The sequence below is a fragment of the Martes martes genome (genome assembly GCF_963455335.1).
Source record: "Martes martes genome assembly, chromosome: 3".
NCBI classification, from domain to species: domain Eukaryota; kingdom Metazoa; phylum Chordata; class Mammalia; order Carnivora; family Mustelidae; genus Martes; species Martes martes.
Window position 1 is genome coordinate 85,719,998 of NC_137890.1, and position 25,549 is coordinate 85,745,546.

A 25,549-nucleotide genomic window follows, 5' to 3' on the forward strand; every position below is an offset into this window, starting at 1 on the left:
GTGAGAGAATGACCTGATTCTGAGATGCTGTTAGCACAACGGAAAGACTAAAGAGTGAAACCTGACATACTTACTAGTATTCATACCACTTTTTGTCCAATCATACCCTGACAGTTCTTCCATACTCAATTTCCTGGAAAAGCATTGTTTCATCACACATAAATTCTTATTCCCCAGTTAACTGCCAGTGTAGTACTCAATTCAAGCTGATTCTCTGTAAAATATTCTGGAAAAGAAGCACCTACATCACTTAATCCTACCTGTAAATTCTATAAATATCTTCAGACCGACCCTTCCTTAGTCTGAGAATCCAAGCTCCTGGGTTGGCTTTTAACTGAAAGTAGCCCTAAGGTAAGAAGAAAGACAAATTTTAGTTTTCTTTGAAACATCAAAATGCTGTTTCTGAGGGACAGTTATTTCATTTTCTGAAATATCACTCATATTTTAAATAAGACAGTTATAATTTCAGTGCTATTCTTTAAAAGAAAGAGAGAGAGATAATAAATAAATAAATAAATAAATCTACCCATTAGAAACACTAGCAAAATACAGGCCAGTGAAGCCAAGAAGGGGGCCCTTGATCTGTAAGTGAATGAAGGATCAATATGTCATGTGTGAATAAGCTACAAACCTCCAAAGCCAAGAAAAATGCTGTCAGCTCTTAAGCAATGCATCTGCAGGCACCAATTTGATTAGAACAGAATATTCAGAATAGTCTAGCATTTTTTTAGGCTAATATGTTATTCCAACCTGTAAGTTTAACTTAGATTTTTATACTGATCAAATTATTCAATCATGAATTTTAATTTCACTCATATTCAGAATGCAAACTGCTTTATCCATAAACTCTAGTGCCCAAAGTAATATGACTCAATACTACCACCTGATGTACTGATTATTTACCAGATTGGCCATAACAATGGTATCCACAATGACTGGGTTGGCCGAAGTTCCTAATGTAAACTGCAGTCCTCGTGGGGGCTGGCCTGTGGTGATGTCATAGCAGTGACCTTCTAGCAAGAGGTACTCCAGCTCATACTCAGCAGCCACCACACTATCCACCTGCAACAGCAGAATTAAATCACTTGAAAATTACTCAGCAATAAAAAGAAACAAATTGTTGAGCCATGCAACAACATGGATTTCAAATGCATTGTACAAACTGAACAAAGACAGACATAAAGGGCTGCATACTGTATGGTCATATTTCTAAGAAATTTAAGGAAAGGCAAAACTATAGTGACAGAAAGGGGAAGGCACTGCCTGCAAAGGGGCACAAGAGAACTCTCCGGGGGGATAGAAATGCTCTGTATCTTGATTGTGCAAGGAGATTTCATACAGCTTTACAGAGAGAATAAGACTCTCATCCAGGAAGTAGTATCAGGGAAACCATGTAAAATACACTGCCAAAAGAATGAACTGATCTAAAAGCTAAAGAATAAAGAAGGCTGGGACGCCTGGCTGGCTCAGTTGGTTGAGCAGCTGCCTTCGGCTCAGGTCATGATCCCAGTGTCCTGGGATCGAGTCCCACATCAGGCTCCTTGCTTGGCGGGGAGCCTGCTTCTCCCTCTGCCTCTGCCTGTGCTCCCTCTCTCTCTCTGACAAATAAATAAAATCTTTTTAAAAAAAAAAAAAAAGAATAAAGAAGGTAACAAAGAAACAATGAGAAACAGCAGAGAAAAACATAAATTCACCTTGGCCTACAGGATATAGCTGTAAATACTACTGCTGTTCCAAAGGCAAATATCCAAAATGTATTTGATGCCTCCATAATGGCACAAAACCATTCATGTTCTACATCAACTGCCTAAATTATTACTGATTCCTTGAAGAAAATATGATGTAATTGCAAGGCATTGGGGCAGCTTGGCTTTAGTTAATTAAAGGGTTTTTATCCCAGTCTGGTTCACACTTGGCTCTGTAATCCTACCTAATGCTAATAACACACTATTTGGAGCTTAATATGTTACTGAACACTAAATTCCAAAACCATAATAATGAAAGCTAAGGGCTAAACCTCCACACGCTCACCAAGTCCCAGGCTCTGTTTTTAGCCAATACAGAGAAAGCGGAGAAAGCCTAGGAAAGAGCAGAAAAAAACTCTAAGGATATGGAAGAGAGCCGCTCTGCTCTGTGCCTCCTTTCACTGCTCTTTAGCGCCTTCTGTGGCCATCTTACAATCTCCTCAGCAAAAGTTGGTTCTTCAAGGGCAAAGACGGCATTTCCTATTTGTTAACAAACATGGTAGACAGGTTTGAGGTGGAAATACGGTAAGTGTGTTCACACACTCTCCCTAACTTAGCACCTGAGGGATTCTTCTTTACCCTAGTGAAAAGAAGGCTGAGAAGTCCTTTAATAACTATCTTCAAGTTCCTGGCTTCCCAATAACCAAGAAGAACCAGGAAACAGGCTTCAATTGTAGGAAAAGATATTTAGGACACAGAAACAGTTGTCTTAGAAAGGAAGAAGACTCTGAGATGCTATAAGCTCCTTATAAGTAAAGAACACGTGTTTTAATTCTTTCGTTAATACACTCTGAGTGAGGTACAGAGTGAGGGCTGTGAAGAGACATCACTGAAACTACACTTGTGAGCTCTCAATCATTCTTAAGGGGAAAGGGCCACTTACCTTAGATACTCAAAATAGCTATATGAACATAAATGAAATAAAGAAGAGAAAAATCAATGAAGCCAAAAGCTGGTTCTTCGAAAATTTCAACAAACTGACAAAGCTTCTAGTTAGACTGACCACAAAATAAAAGACAGAAGAGCCAACTCACTGACATCAGCAAGGGAAAAGGAGACATCACTCCAAAACTAAATTTAAAAGACTATAAGAAATGCTATGACTAACTATAGGCCAACAAATTATAATGTAGATAAAATGGATAAACACCTGAAACACAGGCTCCAGAAAATGACTTAAGATGAGACAGAAAATCCAAACAAATCCATAACAAGAGACTGAATTGGTAATTTAAAAATTTCCCAATTAGGCAAGAAAATTAAATAAAAGACATCCAGTATGGAAAGGAAGAAATAAAACTACCTCTATTTGCAGATGACATGATCTTTTATAGGCCTGTATACTAAGACCTATAAAACATTGTTGAAAGAAATCAAAGACCCAAAAATAAACGGAAAGACATCCCATATTCATGGGTCAGATACTTATTAATGTTAACACGCCAAAACTCTTCAAAATGATTTAGGTATTTAATGTAATCTCTATCAAAATCCCAGCAGCCTTTTCTACAGGTATTAAAAAGTGGATTCCAAGATGCAAAGAACCCAAAATAGCCAAATCTACCTTGAAAAGTAAGAACAAAATTAGCAAACTAACTTACCAATTTCAAAACTGACAACAAAACTAGAGTAAGACAATTGTGGTCAAAGGATAGACACACAGATCAAGGGAAGAGATCTGAGAGTCTGGAGTTCAATTCATTCAGGGCTAATAGATCTTTAACAAAGGTACCAAGACCATACAGTGGGAAAAGAATAGTCTTTTCAACAAACGGTGCTGTGACAAATGGATATTCACACTCAAAGAACAAATCTGTAACTCTACCTCACATCATATACAAAAATGAACTCAAAATGCATAAAAGACCTAAAATGTAAGAGTTTAAAACTTTGAAAGTCTTATAAGAAAACATAGGAATAAATCTTCATGACCTGGAATTAAACACTGATTTCTCAGGTATAATATCAAAAGCACAAGAAACAAAAGGAAAAAAACAGATTTCATCAAGATTTGAAACATCTGTGCTTTAAAGGACATTATCCGGAAAGTGAAAGACATCTAACAGAATGGAACAAATTATTTATCAATCATATATTTGATAACAGACTTGTATACAGAATATACAAAGAACTCTTACAATTCCACAATAAAAAAAAAAAACAGGCAAATTTTTAAAAATAGGCAAAGTATTTAAACAGATGTTTCTCCCCAAAGATGACATACAAACAGCCAATAAACACATGTAAAATGCTCAATACCATGGGCAGGAATGGAAAATGATGCAGTCACCCTAGAAAACAGTCTGGCAATCCCTCAGGTGATTAAACATAGAATTTCTGTATGATCCACCAATTCCAAGAGAAAAAAAAGCACCTCTATAAAAATTTGGACATGAATGTTCACAGCAGCATTATTTATAATAGCCAAAAAGTAGAAACAACCCAAATGTCTATCAATGAGTGGATAAACAGAATGTGGTATATCTAAACAATAAAATATTTTCTGGCAATAAAAAAAGAATTAAATACTAATACATGCTACGACACGGATGAACCTTAAAAATAATAACTTAAGTGAAAGAAGCCAGTCATAAAAATATATGATTCTCTATAGATCAAACATCAGAACAGGCAAATCCATAGAGACAGAATATAGATTAGTGGTTGCCAGAGGGTCATGGGGAGTGACAGCTAATGGGTATCAAGTTTCTGTCTAGTGGTGATGGCTGCACAATTCTGTGGATATACTAAAACTACTGAACTATATTCTGTATACTTTAAAAAGGTAAATTTTATGGTATGTGAAATAAATCTCAATGAAGCTATTATTTTTTAAAAATACAATTATACATGAACATGGACATCTCAGAGACCTGCCTGAACTGTGATCCAGTCTGTTCAGTCAGAAAATACTACCAACCACTCCATCTTAAACAGGTTTTACACAAGATTACATATGTAGAAGCAATGATACTCTTACCTCTTCTAAATAAATATTATCAAGATCATATGGCGTTCTGACAGACTCCACCATCCAACTCTCAGGTGTGTTCAAATTCAGGGTGAACAGAGGAGACTGTGGCATATCCAAAAATTTTGCTATTGGACCCTTAGCAAAGCTATTGTCTGGAGTGAAAGAAATCTCTGGCTCTAAGACATAACGGTAAAAGCTGAAATTAAAAAATAAAATAAAATAAAAAGTCAGTCTTTTTAATACACCCACAGTCCTTAAGTTCACAGCCATCCACACAGGTAACTAACTGGTTTAAAATAAAACAAACTAGATTTGGAAGGGTAACCTCCCAGATTGGGAAAGTGTTTCCAAAACCATCTCTTGCCCTAGTTTATGCCTCCTGTAGTTGTTGCAGATGGAAGGGAAGAGCAGGAGGGACAGAACTGAGAGGAGTGGTCATTCTTTTTGATACTACTAAGGATGGATATTGTTGGAGTCACAAGATTTCCTGAGCACATGCTTCCCTTCAGTGAGGAAAAAGTTATTTTTCTCTTAAACACAAAGTCCTCAATGGTGACTGGGTTCTCAGGTGAGCCCTGAAAACACTCTACACAGTAGTTTAAACATTTCTCCTATTCAAGGACAATGTAGGAGCTGAGAACCATTTCAAACAGTATTTGAATTCACTTAGAATCTAACTTATAAAACACGGCACATTTGTTTACATCAGGAATTTCCCAAGACCCAGCGATGTTACCCTATCACTATTAACTGCTTTTTAACTTTCTTCATAAATGACCATTCCAAGAGTCAGACAACCTACAGCTAAGCCTGCCTTCCTTCTCAAGATACATGCAAATGTGCCTCAGCAAGCTTCCTCTACCAAATATACTTCAACTTGAAATAACTGTTCCACTTTCAAGATAAAAAGGACAAATTTCTTTCTGTATCACAGCACATTTTTTAAACTAGGTAAATTTAATAGCTAATATTGATCTAAATGCTCTAAAATTAAAGAAATACATAATTCTGATGGAGGGAATGGAGAGAGAGAGGGAGGGAGGGCACGAGGGAGGAAGGCAAGCAGGCAGGCCCAAGTAACTTGAGGTAATGCCACCTAAAAGCTTCCATACCCACACTAAATTCTTAGAACTTCTGATTAAAGCAGAAATTTAGCAAAACTGAACAAAAGTAAATGATCTTTTCAAACATGAAGTCCAAATATAAACTCATTTGATCCTTAATATTCAATACCAACTTTCAGATTTAGTACCATGTTTTCAATTGATTTCTTAAATAGCTTGTTTTACCTTTTTAAAGGCATGTCAGAAAGTTTAGATTGGCAGTTCATAAACACTCTTAGATTCATATTGATCAGCTGGGTTAAAACCTAAAAGAGCAAACCAAGAGATAAAATATAAAATTTTCCTATAGAGAAAGTGACTGATATTTGAGACAAAATATTTGTATTTTCTCTTCAGAAACTTATCACTCTGACACTGAGTTGAGAGAACATCTCTTAGCATCTCAAGAAAGACAGAAAGATAATAAAAGCCATAAAATCTAGACTGGAGAGAAGAAATCTGGCACACAATCTAAATCATCCTCAAATCTGGCACACATCCTCAAATCTGGCACACAATCTAAATCACACACACATATCACTTGGCAAAAACATGGCAAGTGGGCTACTACAAATCACTTCTCCCCCTCATATGAAGTAACTGATGGGATAATGGAGATCTGTCTATACAAGGAAAATTTTAAAGGTTCATCATTATGGTTTATATACTATAATAGGAAAAAAGCATATATATATATATATATACACACACACACACACACACACACATACATACATACACACACACACACAACCACAAAAATGTTAGCTGATTGCACACCAATAAAAGTTCACCTTAAAAAAGAAATACAACTCAAAAAAGAAAGTTGAGGCAATTGTCTTTTTGGCAAAGCTCTTAAATTTTCTTAAAATTATAGTATCTTATACAAATCTAAAAACCGTGCTACAATTTTAAAAATGCTAGTTTTAGAAAAAGAAAACAATAAAACAAAATTATTTTACCTTTTTAAACTCTCATTCATTATAAATCAAAATACAGCATAAATCAATTTAATTAAGACATCTTTTTCTAAATAGGACATTTTTTTTAAATTACATGAGGAAACCAACCAAACTTGTACCAACTTTCTAAGGTTATGAGGCTGTTTCCAGATCCATTACAAATCTTTATGAAGACATTTATTTGCTCTGCCAAGATGCCCTGTAGCTTTTTTCAAAGTCCTCTGAAGATAACTAGGCGAACAATGACAGTTTTAGAGAGTCACAGGGCCTGTGACCACTTCCAATAAAGAGACGCCAACTGCCTCTTAGGCTATGCCTACCAAGAGCAATGGAGCAAGTCTCTGTGCTTCTCTGGTGACAGGGTCAATAACAGCCACAACATCAAAGTATGTCTCCCCTTCCTTTGGCCTCATTTTAATTGCACTACAAAGATCAAAAAGACAAAACGTTAATCTGGTGGAAAATAGGAAACAAAGTTAACCTTTTTTTTTTTTCCAAAGACAAACATAACCTATCAACTCTCTCAGCATTCCCAAAAACACTTCAGATCTAGAACAAGGCTACGTGGTAGTTAACCATGTAATTATGTCTACCTCAAAGTTTGCAAAACCTGCTAATGACTCAAGTTCACTCAAAATGAACAAAAGATGAAAACCAGTTTAAAACTGTATTTAACCAAAACCCGCTAAAAGCTGACGTTTGTTTTTGACAATTACAAACATTATGCCAACTTTTATTTCCTAGCAAGAAGGGTATGAAAAGAGAAGAAGTAAATGGATTTTTAAAAATACAAAGAACATTACAGAAAACTTGTGAGAGAAAAAGGAAATAATCATAAAATCTTGCCATCCGAACCCAACCCCTGCAGACCTTCTCAAATGCCTCTATAAAGAGCAACTATACCCAAAGAATATTAAACCCAAAATAATATCCATATTGTTATATGTCAAATATCTGGAATAAAAAGTAATCTTCTATTTACCAAGTGAATCTGCCATGTCTACTTAAGCTATTCCTTATTGCTGGACATTTAGAAGGCTTGCAGCCTGTAAATAACTTCAGACATACAGCTTTTTTCATAGTTGGAAATTTCTTTCGAGTTGACAAAGTCCTACACATGAGATTACAGAGTCACAGGATACAAATATTTTTGTGGATATTATCTACCGTCAACCACATTACCAAAAGAACTGAGTCAATTTATGAGGACACTAAGTTATACATATTTTGTCTTCTTAGTAAGTGAAAAACAGCTGTTTAGGTTTCAGGTTGCCCCTCTAGGATTTCTGAGAACATACATTTCCCATCTGTAGGTTCCAGCTGCACAGCCTCGTTCTAAAGTCATATTGACTTAGATGACTTGAGAGGGGCAGGAGCCTCCAATATATTTTGAGAAAAGGAATAAACTTGAAAGAACTTTAAAATATATCCAATTTTCCAAAATATCAATTGGTCAAATCAATGCCTATCTTTATTCACTCTGAACAATGTTTTAATGTAGTACTGGTGGCTAATCCCTACTGTTCGGGGCAAGAACATTTATCCAGTGGGAGGAAAACAAAAGTACAAAGTAAAATATAACTAACAAAACTGGGTAACTATAGTTTAAATGGTGATGAAGGTTATTTCAAATCTTAACTGCTTTGGAAATAACCATCAAAATAGCTTTGTGCCTGTTATCAAAGCAGATGTTTTTAATTTTTTATAAAATTAACAATTCCAACTGTCAATAATTACTCCAAAATAACATTTTCTTTCTTTTTTTTTTTTTTTCCACTCTAATACAGCATTTTCAAAGAGTGGCTCTAGAGCAGCAGTATCAGCTCCATCTGGAAATTTGTTAGGAACAAACTGTCAGCCACAACCCAGACTTCCTGAATCAGAAACTCAGGGGGTGGGTAAGGCAATCTGCACTTTTAACAAACTCTGGGTAAAAGCCAAAGTATGAGAGCCACTGCCCTCAGATAACCTGGACTTCTGTGCTTCTCTAGAATTCCAGAAGGAAAAAGCTCACTGGAGAATAGCATTATGCAAATTCTCACAAAGGGAAGAAGAAGAGAAGTCCCAAAGAGTCCTCCAGGGTAAAGCATCTGAGTCAGGCATGCCCAGGCCAAAACCTGTGAACCTGGCAGGTCTGGGTAGAGTTCTGTGTGACATGTTAATGTTCTGACCAGTGTTATAAGTGATCCGCAACAGGCATAACCAGCAACTGACCCCGTATGGCCTTTAAACACCCCACATCTTTATAACAAAAAAAGAGCAAAACGAAAGCCAAGATGAAAGAAACAGTGGTATGGAAATGGAGAACAGTATAAACTAACAATATCATGCTGAAACATACTTGCTGTATTAAAGAAAAGACCAGAGTAAGGCCAAAAGTGACAGACACAGGAACAAGTTATGGGGGTCATACACATTTTCATTAAGTGAGTAGAGCAAACATCAAATACAATGCTTCCCCAATCTTAAGGTATACAAGAGTGACCTGGGGGGATCCTGTTACAGTGTAGACACTGACTCAGGAGGTCTGGGCCTGCATTTCCAACAGGCTCCCTGCATCAGGAGGTCAGATATTCTGCATTTCCAACAAGCTCCCAGATGATGCCCTGCTGCTGTTCTGTGAGCCACACTTTTAGGGAAGGATATACGTAACCAATAATTCAGACCTTTTTATTTCTCACATAAATAAGAAACTTCTGATTTAAATAAAACACTCCTTTAACTAACACAAGCCCCAATAAGAAGAATTTCTCTAATTATAATTTGACTCATAAAAGAATTTGTAATTATAGCATTTTAATTAAATAAGACTCATGGAGAAAATGATGTTCTAAAAAGGGAAGAGATTCTTGCTCAGGACTCACTATCTTGGCCACGAAAAGCAAACAGGAGAGTATGCCAATTAGGAAATATGTTTCCTGTGGTAATAACCAGATGGATTACTTCCTGAAAGTACAGTGATGAGAAGATGGGTGCTAATGGGCAAAATCCAACTAGGATTAGCAAAGAGCCACAGAAGTCATCACCCACTGGCAATCTAAGAAGTTAGGACACACAGCCAGTGAGATAAGAGAGGGTATCCATTCTAGCCTGGATCATCAAACAGTATGGTAAATCTGATCCCCATAAGAACTGGCTGTAAAAAAGCACAGATCAATGAAACCAAAGTCCAATCTACCCCAGACTAATTAAATCAGAATCATAAAGGAGCAGGATGCAGACTTCAATATCTAAAGTCTCTAAGGAATAATCAAAATATATAAACTTGCCTGGCTCCAGACATCCAATGTAGGGGTACTTCCTAAAGACAATTTAATCTTAAGTCTAATCATTAGGAAACAACCCAGACTATGGGACATTCTACAAGATAACTGGTCTGGACTCTTAAAAAAGTCAGTGTCATAAAAGACCCCCCCCAAAAAAAAAACCCAAGGAATAAAAAACAAATGCAGGGAACTGCTCTGGATTTAAGGAGACTAGATGAGACACACAACAAAGAACTGCAACATGTGATCTGGACCAAATCAAAGAACAAAACGGTTGTCAGAGGTCATTATTGGGGCCTTGGATAAAGAGGATTATGGACTGTGTACTACTTAATGTCACTGTATCAAGGCTAAATCTCTGAGGTATGTCAACAGTGGAGATATTTCTAGCGCTCAGGAGATACACGCTGAGGAATTCAGGCATGATGTGTAATGTTGTCCGCAATGGACCTTCAAATGGTTAAAAAAATATATAAGTACGTGTAAGTTTGTACACAAACATAAATATACATTATATGTACTATACATATTTATGTGTATATACATACACACACACACACACACACAGATGACATATAAATGTGGCATAATGTTAACACTGGTGGACCCAGGTTAAAGATATTTGGATGTTCACTGTGATAATCTTTCAAGTATTCTTTAGCTTTGAAACTTTTCAAATAAAAAACTCAAAACCAAAAGGCAAGGACTTTTTCATAATGGTAAACTTTTTTTATTTTATTGAAAACAAAACCGTTTTCAATAAAAGATGAACAATACAAGTGCTCTAACAACCTGTTTATTTTTGAGTATCAGAAAACTACAACTGTTTCATTAAATGCTTTCTGTTTTCTAAAAGGGTACAGTCAGAACTACTTCAGATTTATTTAGAAATAAATGTCAAATTTTATGTAACTGAGATCTGTATATGAGTTCAGCACATGAAAATGAGTATATATGAAAACTGCACACCAGACAAATTACCCATTCCATTAAGAACACACTTCATATGGAAAAATAAAGAAGATGAGGTAAAGGCAACCTTAAGATTTTTATCCAAGAATATGCATAAATTCAATATTATTACCTATGTCTGTCTTCAAAAAACTGGTACTCGATTCTTGCATCTCCTTTTGGTTGAGCTGACAGGAGAGCATCCACCTTCATTACCAAGTCACTTGCCCTGAAAAACATAGTTGGTGAAATTTAGCATCTCTTTAACTGAAGGTTTTTCCTATTATCGCTGAACCCAATATAATCAGCCTAAGTACTAAGTGCCAACAAGATGGTTTGAAGAACATATGAACTTTATACCAACAGGCAAGAGAAAAACTGGTAATTATATAGTCCACAAAGACTCCACACAGAGGGAGTGATCCAAGGGCACACCACACCAAGCCTACGCCCATGATATGATGGTTTCAAGTCATGGGAACACTTCTTGGCCTGATCAGGGAAGTATTTCATATGCCAGAACAAAGCGCGTCACTAAAAAGCCACTGAGGTAGGAGGAAACTTCTTTATCTATAGCCAATAATGATTGGTCGAGATGAAAAAAGATTGCTTCCTCTATCACACAAGACGGCAAAGGAACTAGTTTGGCAGCTATCCAAGTCAATACATCACTAAGATATATATCTTAAACCCTGCGGAATGAGAGTATATGAAAGGGATGAAGAAAAAAACCAGAACTTTTAAATTTTATATCCTCCAACTTATTCACCAAAGAACCCTATCAAAGAATGGAAATGCAACCCATGGAAGGGAAGAAAATATTTGCATATCATCTATCTGTAAGAGATTGATAACGAGAGTGTTTAAATTTTTACATGGAACTCCTATAATTCAATAATAAAACAATTTTTAATGTGCAAAGTAGGGGCAACTGGCTGGCTCAGTCAGTGGAGCATGCAACTCTTGATCTTGGGGTTATGAGTTCCAGCCCCACTCTGGGTGAAGTGGTTACTTTAAAAAAAAACATGCAGGGCGCCTGTGTGGCTCAGTCAGTTGGGCAGCTGCCTTTGGCTCAGGTCATGATCCTGGAGTCCCAGGATTAAGTCCCACACGGGGCTCCCTGCTCAGCGAGGAGTCTGCTTCTCCCTTTGACTTCTCCCCTCTTGTGCTCATTCTCTCTCTCTCAAATAAATAAATAATTCTTTTTTAAATGTGCAAAAGCACTGGGAAAGTATTTTCCCAAAGATATACAAATGACTAATAAGCACATAAAAAGGTGTCAACCTCACTAATCATTAGGGAAGTGCAAATCAAACCACAAAGAAATACCACTTCACACCCACTAGAGTGGATTATTACAAAAAACAAACAAAAAAAAAAAAAAACAAAAACAAAAAACAACAAAAACAAAAAACCACCCAGAAAATAACAAGTACTGATAAAGATGTAGATAACTTGGAACCCTTATGCATTACCAATGAGAAATAAATTGGTATGCTCTCTATGGAAAAACGTATGATGTTTCCTCAAAAAATTAAACATAAAAATACACCTTTCAACTATATTCATTTGATATTTAATACAGATACCATGTGTATATGACCTATAGGCTCTAGTTACTTAGCAGGTATATGGACCAGTTAAATAATTCATTTTTTTCCACTGGGAAATAACTCTTTAAAATACATTAGCAAGGGGCGCCAGGGTGGCTCAGTTGGTTAAGCACCAGCCTTCAGCTCAGGTCATGAGCAATCGTGGTCAATCATTGACTCAGGTCAATCATGGGGTTAAGCCCCGCACTAGGCTCCCTGCTCAGTGGAGAGCCTGTTTCTCCCTCTCTCTCCTGCTCCTCCTGCTTTTGTGCTCCCTCCCTCTCTCTCTATCAAATAAATAAATAAAATCTTGAAAAAAAATACATTAGCTAATAATAACACTGAAAGAATTAAAATTAAAATTAAAAACCAACAATATCCAAATCATCACCTTTGGAGGATGGAAGAGAAATAAGTCAACATTCTATACTAGTAAATAAAGGAAAATATGCATTTAACCTGACTTTCCTTTCCTGAACAAACATATAAGGGAAAGTATCTCTTCACAAAAGTATCCCAAGATTTAAAAACAAAAACAAAAAACAAAACCACCTCACTCCTCAATTTTGCATATGTTTGAAATTTTTCACAACCAAAAAAACAAAATGGAAAGACCTAATTCAGTTCTTTAAACAAATTAACTTGTTTCAACAGAAGCATAAATAAACACCTGAACTGAAAAGCATTACTATATTTTCAAACTGGAAATAAAACACCATGAAATAGGTAGCATAAGGGAAATTCAATTAATACAGTCCTTATGACATGCACAAATTAATTTCTTCCGTGGCAAAACTTACACATCTTCTTCCACCCGAAGCTGCTGAATATGGGATTTGATTTTCTGTCCTGAAGTTTTTAAGATGATATTTTCTAGGAGGTGGAAATCATCTTGATTAAAGAGTTCACTGTCCTCCAGTGGCCCAATGATCTGTGAAGAAGAGCAGAGGGTTCAGTACTAGAATCACAGCTGGAAAGAAGCCCTCTGTTGTCCTCAGGCTATCTTATAAACCTAACCACTTTAAAGACCCAAGACATGTATACATCTAATAAAATCAATGAAAAAGGTAAAAATAAAATGCAAATCAACTCATCCAGTTATTTATTTACTTATCAATTCCTCAACTACAGAGGGTAGACTTGTATACTTCACAATATTTTTATAGTAAGCAACTCTGAAATAAAACAAAATAGCAACACAGTTTCATTAATTCTCACTGAGTATTAAGAAAACAGAGCCAAACCAGAGATGTAATGTAGTGAGTGAGAGACAGCAGAGATTTCACCCTCAGTACTAAGAGTTTAAAGTTTGGTATATTCCCCAGAGTCTCATGTCCCTGGCAGCAGATATGTATGAAATAGTCTAAGCCTGAGCCAGTGAAGTTGACAGAGACCACAGACCCCACAGAGGATGAATACTTCATGTATCAAAGCTTTATCAACCTACTCTCTGAGAGACACCACACTCTCACTGCCACCATACATGTGGCAGGACATAATTACAAAGCAAGAAGGTTCTACACAAGGATGCTTGTATCAAAAACAAACCTCCTTTGAAATAAGGGTGCAGAAATTATCATCGGCCCTGCATATGCCCCAATCCCCTTTGGAAAGAGCGGCTCTGTTTGAAGAGTTTACTAGCTTTGGAGGAGAACGCTGCCAACACTGTTCACTGATCTAATTTGAGATCAAGTTTGTCTCAGGACAAAATCCTCACCCTTCCATTGCTGATAACTGCCCTCTGTCCCTTCTTCAGCTTCAGAACATCCCTGCAGTACATGGCATGAGACAAAATGAAATCCATTTTGGAAGACTCAAAGACCTCTTTAAAAAGACTGAAATCCATGCCCTAGGAAAGTAATTGTTATTAAGGAAAAGTAATTGTTACTAAGCAAGCCATAAAAATAAATAGTCATAATGAATAAATCATAAAATGCTCTTTTAATGGAAAGTCAGAACTAATTTTAAGAATTAACATTATGATGTCTCAATTCTCCACTCCCATTCTCTCCCACCCTCCACGCATCAAGTAATGCTAATGTCCTGCTTCTATTCTTTTCTGTGATTGCTCAGTTGGTAAATTATTCTTCACTATAACTTTATTCTGCATTTTAAAATCTTGTTAATTTCAAGGGCCTTTTTTCTAACTGAAACATCAAGTATACTTATCATTTATAAGAATTTTAAATCTACAAAACAGTCCAAAAGGTTATAACTCATATAATGAATACATGTGGGCTTATATCAGAACACAACAAGAACACATAAGCCTCTTACTCATAAGAAACCTCAACCACAGTTTTTTCCCTCGATAAACAAATCAAATATTGCCTTTTAAAACCTATACAAAACAAATGGCTTTGTGCTTAAAACATAAACTTAGATGAGTCATATCTCAAAACTTTATTTAAAGGTACTAAAAGTGGTAAAGGGAATATGGCAGAATTGTTATTTCTTGGAAAAATTCTTCCAAATGAAGAAAATCCTCTGAAACTTGGTACTAAAATCACAAATTCCAATAATGAACAAGACACATCAGACCATGGGAATTAACTTCTGTGGAAAGTAACAGAACAAGGCAGCCCCATGCAGCACACAGATACTTACCCCGACAGAGAACCCCCCAATGTCAACTCCTGCAGCCAGGGCCTCTGCAGTCTCCTCCTTGGCCATTTTTGTGATGAAATTCTTAGCAGAGTTGGAGGTCTGTGTTTGGAGAGCTGCCCAGATTGCTCTGGAGATCTGAGTGTTCTTATAACTTATATCTTCACTAGGATTATTGATCATACTTATTCTAACATTGTTACTGGATTTCTATTTACAAAATGGGAAATAAGAGTTATATGGTAGATGTTTTGAACTTAAAAAGTACAATTAACATTGTCATATTCCATTAAGTAGTAAATACAACCTCTCTTCAAAGTCTTCTCTTCTGTATACAGAATAAAATTAAAATGCTATAGCCAGGCTTTCAAACCCCCAGATGAACTGGTCGCCAGTCTACCTTGCCGACTTCATTTCTCACCATCCATGTATATATAGCTCCATTACAGACCATCAGACCCTGTATTCCCCAACACATTTTGTATTATTTTAACACACTCCATGCTTCATGTTGGCATGCAAACCCCAAGTCCATCCCATCTTTCCTCCTCTCAGTCCCAACCAATCTTCAGACTTCTATTCAAATACTTCATTGTTCAAATGGCCTTTCCAGATTCCTTGCAAAAAATTAGTCTCTCCCTGGGACGCCTGGGTGACTCAATCAGTTAAGCATCTATCTGCCTTTGGCTCAGGTCATGATCCCAGAGTCCTGGGATCAAGTCCCACATCGGGCTCCTTGCTGAGCAGGGAGCCTGCTTCTCTCTCTGCCTGCTGCTCCCCCTGCTTGCGCATGCACTCTCTCTCTCACACACACACAAATAGTCTTTTTTTTTTTTTTAAATTAATCTCTCCTTGAGTAAAAAGATAAGAATCCATGTTGGAAAAGTTATCTGGGACCCATAAAACCTTGTGTCATGAACATAGGCAACAAAATTTCATACTAATGTGTATCTAAGGATGCCTACAGTAATAGTGATAGCAGCATTCTTCAGAATAGCCCCTAACTAGAAAAAAACACCACTGTCAATCAAAAAGATTAAACAAAGTTTTGTAACTTTGGGGTATAGCCATACAGTACAGTGCAGCACAATGAAAGAAAACTACCTACCACTACTTGTAATATCATGGATAAATCTCACTAGTGGGCACTTTCCTCGAAGAAACAATGGTTGTTTCCCTCAAGTACTAAAAAAGCAGGACTCCCACTTCCCACACAGAACAGAAACATAAGCACACAAAATGGAGGTGTAGATACTTGCCTGATGTTTAATAGCATCATACAGTAACTGTCTTCCAGAAGGGCTATCAAAATCCCCAACAATCCAAAATGTTACAGGCCTAATGAAAGAATCATCTGTAGACAAAAATAATACACTGAGTCAGAGGGAAAAAACCACACTTATGTTTCAATAATGTTATTAAGCCAAATAATTTCTGAAAAACATGCAAAAAATAAGAAAATGACAAGTTTAATAAAGATACAAAGCAAAAGTAGTAAAACTTCTATACTAGAATGAAAGCAGGGTAACCTTCCATATGGCTTAATTACAAACTAGGAACATGCATTTATCAATTCTACTATGGTTTAGGCAACTGTTAGCATATACAATGAAAAAGAACCTTTGAACATGTGGGTAACATATCAGTTTTTAATCATATTAATTTGTAACTTTCTGAAATAGAATTCTTTGCAAACATTTATACAATTTACACAAATTTTACCTGCATTTGACAAATTATCTACTGTTACCCACAGGTTCCAGAAATGTCACAATAAAGTGTCAATAAATTCTGAATCACAACATTGAAACCACATAAGATAATTAAGAAAAGAAACCGAACATTGTGAAGTTTAAAGTTACCATAGATTTCCTTGGAGGACATTCCTAGACAGAGGTAAAGGAAAAAGAGTAGAAGAAAATGTCATTGCTATAACTGATGCCTACCATAAGAGTCAAAATTTTAAAAAATAATGCCTAATATGATCAATCTTCTCTCTGCTCTGTAGTTCCCTTACTGCTATAGCACTGTTTCAGGGCCCCTCAAAACCAATTTTGTTGAGGAACCAAGTGGAGCAATTGCTTTTATTTACATAGATCTGGGGATTTTTTCCTTCCATTTTTTTTTTTTTTCCCCTGGAAGCCAGAAATTCTCCCTAGGATAAGACTACGGTGTGGATAAAAATAGCTGCCCTAAATGACAGTCAGTGCTTTGAAAGGATAGTAAGTGTGACCAGAGGGGGAAAGCATCTGTCTGCCATTAAATGTATGAAATAATATCTGCCTGATACCATTTCACACAATAGTAGCCTAAATAACTGACTCCATAAAAATCAGTTTTAAAATGTGCACAAGGATTCCTAGAACCAAGTTTATGTAATAAACCCTAAAAAAATTAACTCAATGTTGTCACTGAAGAGGCAAGTCAAACCAATTTTCAATCCATTAACCTATGTTTACATCATAAACATTTTCACATTTTGAATCATGAAAAAATTTTTCATTTCACCTTAATATCTAATATATATCTATAAAAACAACATTTGAATTTTCAAAAACTCCACTTTTTGGAGTTTGAAAAACTCCACTTCATAAAGAACTGAATTTTAAACAGGTATTTTTGGGGTTCAAATCATTTAAGAAATAACTAATAAAAGAAATGATGAAATCTCTTTCTAGCAGACACCGAAGACTGAATTATTTCTACAAATGCTAAAAAAAGAAAAGAAAAGAAAATGTTGAATCCAAGAAAAACCTAAAATGGATTACCTTTCTTGGTCAGATAGTTCATACTATTGGCTATAGCAGCAGTCTTGCCTTGGGAATCCAAAACAGTAAATCTAGCATAGTCATCCACAAAAAAGTTATCTGGAAGAGAAAATTTGAATAGATTTATAATTAACGTGCCTAAATTCAATGTAATGTTAATATTCAACTGATAATCTTATTGGTCCATAATATGAGATTTATAAAAATGGATGTGTAAAATCTATTGTTTCAGGTTTATTGAACAATTAGTGCTCTCGGGCAATGCTCTTATCATTCATCTCCCTTTGAGTTACTGTCACTAAAATCCCAGCTTCATCAAGTCATTCCTTTGATTTAAACTACCCAATAATTTCTTCCTACCTATAAAATGGTCTCCATCCTCTATCAGAAACCCTCTATCTCCAAGAATCTCCCCAATCTTATGCTTTATTGTACTCCAACACAAATGCCACACTTCTATCACCATTCTCCAAGCATAGGTAGTTTACCCAACCCTCCCTTTATGTCTGCCCACCCACTCACCCATCTATCCTTTCACTCAACAAACCATACCAAGGACCTACTATCCTTTCAGTCAATATTCCAGTAAAAGGAAAGAAATGGTAAGAGAGACATAGCTCATGACATCATGTAGAGGAGGGGAGAAAGCACCAAGAGTCTTAAAGCCTTAAAACATAGTATTCTTTCAAGAAGGTCCCAGGACAATGAAGGCCAAGAGCAGTGCAGGTAACAATGGAACTATGACCCCTAACGGAGAAGGATGCCACCTGCTCAGGCAAACTGCATTTTTGCCACTGTGAACAAGCATCATTTCACAAGTGATCACTTCAACATTCACTGAAGATATCCAAAAACACAGAACTATTGTGCTTATTCATGAATACTCTGAAGAGAACTCTTCACAGTTTAATTTAAAATGATGGGGGCACCTGGGTGGCTCAGTCGGTTAAGTGTCTGCCTTCAGCTCAGGTCATGATCCCCGGGTCCTGGGATCCAGCCCCATGTTGGGCTCCCTGCTCAGTGGGGAGTCTGCTTATCCCTCTCCCTCTGCCTGCCACTCTACCTGTTTATGCTCTCTCTCTGTCAAATAAATAAATAAAATAAATAAAATTTTAAAGAAAATAAAATGATGGAAACAACACTAACTTAGGACAAAAACTCCTAATACTGCTTGACTTGCTCTATTAAAACTGCTGGTAAAAAGCTAAAACCTAACTATGAAGAAACAGTTATGTCACTTTTTGACTACTTCCTTCTTCAAATATAATCAGAGATATACATCTTCCTCTGCCTAAAAGAACATGAATTCAGTTCCAAGTAGATTAGAGACAGGTGCCATAAAGTAACAACCACACCTAGAGCTGTGTGTGCATCACACCCCACCACAACAGCAAATGCCCTTGGCTCTTATTTCTCTGTTACACCTATCTTTTCTCACCCAGTAGGCCTTCTGCAAGTGACCACCTTATTTCCAGCTATTTGCTGAAATGGACTTCAGAGCTGCAAGGAAAGGCATATGGAAGAAATTGCATCTGGGCTTCAAACAACTACCCCTGAAAGGTATTCTTGTGAAAACAACATAAACATCCATCAACTGAGGATTAGGTAAACCAAGTGTGGACTATCCATACAAGAAAATATTAATCAGCCATAAAAAGGCAAAAAAGTACTGAGACATGTTACAACATGGATAAAACTTAAAAATATTACTCTCAGTGAAAGAAGCCAGTCACAGAAAACTCTTAATTACACAAAATACCCAAGAGAAAACTCCCTTAGAAACAGAAACTAGATCAGCAGTTGTGGAAGGCATAGGAAAAGGGGAAATGGAGAGTGGCTACCAATGGGTACCTGGTTTCTTTTTGGGGCGATAAACAGTGATAATTAGACAACTTTGAGAATACACTAAAAATTGTGCACTTTAAAATGTATAAGGCTTCAGGGCACCTGGGTGGCTCAGTGGGTTAAGCCTCTGCCCTCAGCTCAGGTCATGGTCTCAGGGTCCTGGGATCAAACCCCGCATCAGGCTGTCTGCTCAGCAGGGAGCCTGCTTCCCCCTCTCCATCTGCCTGCCTCTCTGCCTACTTGTGACCGCTCTGTCAAATAAGTATATAAAATCTTTAAAAAAATAAAAAATAAAATGCATAAGACCTCAAAAGACTGAGCTCTGTGGCATGTACACTTTATCTCAATGAAGGTTTAAATTTAGATAGGCATCCCTAGCTTCTCAGAGTAAAACCACCTAAGGTGTTTGTTCATATCACTGCTAGCTGATTCCAAAACAAGGATGAAGAAAAGACCACTGCTTAACAGCTTTATGACTGTAAGAAAGTCAACAATACAGATTTAGTCTCAACACCTAGGGCCTAAACAGGTGGCACTTAAAAGACAATGGAGGGGTGCCTAGGTGGCTCAATCAATTAAGTGTCCTATTTCAGTTCAGGTCATGATCTCAAGGTTGTGAGAAGTCCTGCCCCGATGTGGAGCCTGCTTAAGAGTCCCTCCACCCCTCCCAACTTCTCTCTCTTAAAAAAAAAAAAAGACAATGGATATTTTTCAACGTTTACAAGGATTTATACAGGAAGAATTTCTCTCTTTTTGGAGAACACTCTTGTGAATTTAGAGGCTCATGTTAAGAACTAAAGGTGAAATAAATTAAAACAAGACTGGGTCACAATCTTGGGTTATCTTCTAAACACTGCAATCTAATAGATGTAGAGATTCTGAAACACAAATGAAAAAAAGCCCAAAGTTGTTCCTGAAATGCTCCTTACTGGTTGCTGTTAAATCCAGATATTCTCGCTCAGATGTCAAAATCCTAGAATTGATTCGTGGAACAACATTTGGCTGATTCATGATATATTCTACCACGTCCTGATCATGGGACAGTTCACCCTACAAGAAAAAAAATTAACAGGGTGGGGGTGGGATGAGAGTTAAACAAATGAGAACAATAATAATTTATTAGGAACTAAAAAGTCATTAAGTTTACAATCAATAACTTCTTATGTATTGATAACACTTAAAAACAGATGTTTCCATGTTATAGGTCCCTATCATTGCCAAGCAGAGCTTGACATGTTATGTACATATATTATATTTAACTCTTTAAACAACATGAGACAAATGTTGTTGACATCTGTTTTAAAGATGAAAGCTGAGGGGCGCCTGGGTGGCTCAGTGGGTTAAGCCTCTGCCTTCGGCTCAGGTCATGATCTCAGGGTCCTGGGATCAAGCCCCACATCAGGCTCTCTGCTCAGCAGGGAGCCTGCTTCCTCCTTTCTCTCTGCCTGCTTGTGATCTCTGTCTGTCAAATAAATAAATAAAATCTTTAAAAAAAAAAAAAAAGACGAAAGCTGAGGTACAGAAAGTTTACATAACTTACTCAAATTTACGTAACTTACTCAAAGTTGTAGAGGTAAGGAGATTTGAGTATGAAATGCAAAGCCAAGTTTACGTAGTCTCTCCACACACTACTGTGCTTTCCCAGAAATAAGCAAGCTCTACAAATTAGGTACGAATTACCATAACCAAATATCCATCCTGAGAGCTGCTCATAGTTAGCCTCTTTTTAAAGGAAAAAGCCAAATGCCTTCTCTCAAGCACTTAATGTATTTTATAATAAAAATCATTCCAAGGGCACCTGGGTGGCACAGTCGGTTGAGCATCTGACCCTTGGTTTTGGCTCAGCTCATGATCTCAGGGTAGTGAAATCTAGCCCTGCATCAGGCTGCATGCTCAGCACTGAGTCTGCTTAAGACTCTCTCTTCCTCTGCTCCCTCCCCTCCCACATACTCTCTCTTTCAAATAAATAAATACATCTTAAAAAGCAAAAATCACCCCAAGCTTTTTTCAATCTCAGGCACTTCCAGAGTCATAATTATATTTCAGGGAGAAGAAATCCTTTCTCATTTTTTCTTCCCCTTCATACCTCTCAGATATATAGAAATACTTGTACTTCATGAAGACAATCTCAAAACCAAGTGTAAATGGCTATGGAAACTTGCAAGTTCTTCACACTCAAAATATTTCACATAAAACCATATTTTACAGCAACTTTCAAGGGAGAGATAGATGTAAATCAAATATACACAGTCAAGTCTAAAAAACTCCAATTAGGCATCTTCTGTGGTTATTTATCCCCAGAGATAGAGAACCCCATATGCAAATTCTCAAACTATAAACTAATAATGAGCGTAAGAACCAATCATACAACTCGAAAGACTACAAAGTTACTAGATGACTTAGTATAGATAGACATCCATGTATACAACTTTGATCTCTATAATAAATCTGAATTGATTCCACTTAGAAGCCTAACTAGCTCAGAGAGGGCAATTTGGCAACATCTACCAAAATTTTAGATGTACATACCTTTTAATGCAGCCCATCTATACACACACACACACACACACACAAAGTGGTTGTTTCTAGAAAGAGAAGATGAGTGGCAGGGGAACAGGAGTGAATGGGTGAAAGTTTCTCTTCATTTATGCTTCTATACACATTTGAATTTCACATCATCTGCATATCATACCTTTTTACAGTGACTCTAGTTCAAAAGTTTAAATGTACATTACCCTTTCACAAATACTTCCAATAATTGGTATTACTCAAAAAAAAAAAAGCACAAAGATATACATATAAGACTATTCATTATGGCACTATTTGTAACAGTGAAATTCTATAAGCAATGACCAACATTAGGAGATAAAATAAAAGATTGTTCATTCTTAAAAAACTAGGGGCACCTGGGTGGCTAAGTTGGTTAAGCAACTGCCTTCAGCTGGGGTCATGATCCCAAAATCCTGGCATTCAGACCCAAGTCTGGCTCTTGCCCAGTCAAAAGTCTGCTTCTGTTTCTCCCTTTCCCTCTTCCCCTCCCCCTGTTTGTGCGCTCTCTCTCTTAAATAAATAAAAAAGAAAAAACTATGCAGCAATCTAAAAGTACTGACAAGTTACATGTTCAGAAACACAAAGATACATTCAATTAGAAAGGTAAGCTAAAAAAAAAATATGTAAATATCTATTTCTATATACATGGGGGCACAAAGAGCTATTTCTCTAGGGGTCCTGATGAAAGGAAGAACTTTCAGTTTTACTCTGGACACTTTAATATTCTCCCAGTTTAGTATTTTTTAAATATATATAGGAGCACAGATGACTTTTGTCATAATATTTCAAATAAAGATTTCTTTAGCTAAACCAAACCAAATTTCTCACTGGCAATATAAGTAGAAACAGAGGAAAACTAGCTTTCAAAGGGGGAATATTTGAAAATGATAATTCTTTTAAACAACAGATATCTGAAAAACAGAAAAACTCTTCTGAATTTTTATACCCAACAATGTTGAAAAAGAAATGCTTTAAATGGATGCTGGAAAACCAAAATGTTTTAATTATCTTTTATCTTTTCATTAATATCACTTGAACAAAGAAAATAATTATCATTTCTTCTAGACTATTCTTAACTTTGGAAAATAAGCCACACTCATTCAAATAAAAATTGTTTTCACATTTTATTCCAGTAGCTTCATTAAGAACAAATTCCTTAACAAAACTATCTTATTCATGAGGGAACTGGCAATATTTAGCCAACACATTTTCTCTTTTGGGGTTTTGGTTTTTGGTTGTTTTGTTTTGTTTTTGTATAAATGCATTAACAATCAGCATGAAAAGTAGCTTTTAAAAAAAAACTGGGGGTCTTTTCAACAAGTGGTGCTCGGAAAACTCAATATCATGCAAAAGAATGAAGTGCGACACTTACAGACTCACACTGCACACGAAACTTTATTCAAAATAGATCAAAGACATAAATGTAAGAGCTACAACTATAAAATTCTTGAAAGAAAACACTGGGGAAAATCTTCATGACACAGGATTTGATAATAATTTCTCAGATGGGACACCAAAATCAGAGTCAATAAGAGAAAACACAGAGAATCTGGACTTCATCAAAATTCGAAAGTTCTGTGCATCAAAGGACACTAACAAAAAAGTGAAAGACAACCAACAGAATGGGAAAAAATATATCCAAATCATGTCTGATAAGGTATAAATATCCAAAATTCGTAAGGAACTCTATACTTCAATAACGAAAAGAGCCTAATTCAAAAAGGAGTAAAGGACTTAAAAAGACATTTCTCCAAAGATAAACAAATGGCCAATAATTACATGAAATGATGCTCAATCTCCTTAGTCCTCAGGGAAATGCAAATAAAAACCAGAATGGATAAAGAAGACATGGTAGTTATATATACAATGGAATATTATACAGCCATCAAAACTGAAATCTTGCCTTTTTCAATGATATGGATGGAAATAGAGGGTATTATGCTAAGCGAAATAAGTCAATCAGAGAAAGACAATTATCACATGATCCCACTGATATGTGGAATTTAAGAAACAAAGCAGAGGATCATAGGGGAAGAGAGGAAAAAAAGGAAACAAGAGGAAACCAGAGAGGGAGACAAACCATTAGAGACTCTTAATCATAGGAAACAAACTAAGGGTTGCTGGAGGAGAGGGAGTAGGGGGGAGGGGGTAACTGGGTGATTGACATTAGAGAGGTTATGTGTTGTAATGAGCACTGGGTATTATATAAGACTGATGAATCAGAGACCTGTACCCCTGAAACAAATAATACACTATATGTTAATTAAAAAACACACACACACACAATGGGATACCACTTCACACCAACTAGAATGGTCACCATCAAAATAATAGAAACTAAACAACTATTAATGAGGATATGGAGAAATGAAATTTTTGAATATTTGGTGGTAAGAATGTAAAATGGTATGGCTGCTTTAAAAAATAATCTGGTAGTTCCTCAAAATGTTAAAGACAGAATTACCATACAATCCAGCAATTCCACCAGGTATATATCCAAAAGAACTGAAAGCAAAGACTTGAACAGATATTTGTACACCAATGTTCACAGCAGCATTATTCACAATAACCAAAGGGTAGAAACAACCCAAATATCCAACACATCAATGGATAAATAAAATGTGGTATATGCATTTAATTCAATTTTAATAGGAAGGGAATTCTGATACATGCTCCAACACATATGAAACTTAAAACAAGCAAGATACAAAAATGCCATCTAGAATAGGTAAACTCATAAACACAAAAGCCCAAGAGTGGTTACCAGCGGCTGATGAGAGCCAACAATGAAATGTTACTGTTTAGTGGGTAAACAGTTGCTTTGTGGGATGATAAAAATATTCTAGAGATGGGGCACCTGAGTGGCTCAGTGGGTTAAGCCTCTGCCTTCGGCTCAGGTCATGATCTCAGGGTCCCAGGATCGAGCCCCACATCAGGCTCTCTGCTCAGCAGGGAGCCTGCTTCCCCCTCTCTCTCTGCCTGCCTCTCTGCCTACTTGTGATCTTTCTGTCAAATATATAACTAAAATCTTTAAAAAAAAAAAAATTCTAGAGATAGCAGTAAAAGTTGCACAACACTGTATATACTGAATGTCTCTATGCATAACTTAAAGTGGTAAAATTTTATGTTTTATATATTTTACTACAATAAAAATACTGTAGTTGAGAGTGACATTCAGCAGAAATGATT

The 25,549-nt window shown here is 36.4% G+C and overlaps 1 protein-coding gene across 1 annotated transcript in view; it reads right to left on the bottom strand.

Annotated features, from left to right (window-relative positions):
• Positions 1-25,549, bottom strand: part of UGGT1 (UDP-glucose glycoprotein glucosyltransferase 1) — a 117,148-nt gene that overhangs the window by 25,583 nt on the left and 66,016 nt on the right. Inside the window, exons 19-31 of the mRNA XM_080799532.1 lie at positions 20,740-20,860; positions 17,966-18,064; positions 17,060-17,083; positions 16,457-16,551; positions 15,201-15,407; positions 14,311-14,442; positions 13,394-13,524; positions 11,135-11,230; positions 7,105-7,207; positions 6,009-6,088; positions 4,726-4,915; positions 904-1,062; positions 261-346 (exon numbers count right to left, since the gene is read on the bottom strand). Of these exons, the coding sequence (XP_080655658.1) occupies positions 261-346; positions 904-1,062; positions 4,726-4,915; positions 6,009-6,088; positions 7,105-7,207; positions 11,135-11,230; positions 13,394-13,524; positions 14,311-14,442; positions 15,201-15,407; positions 16,457-16,551; positions 17,060-17,083; positions 17,966-18,064; positions 20,740-20,860 (1,523 nt within the window). The remainder of the gene's footprint in view (positions 1-260; positions 347-903; positions 1,063-4,725; positions 4,916-6,008; positions 6,089-7,104; positions 7,208-11,134; positions 11,231-13,393; positions 13,525-14,310; positions 14,443-15,200; positions 15,408-16,456; positions 16,552-17,059; positions 17,084-17,965; positions 18,065-20,739; positions 20,861-25,549) is intronic.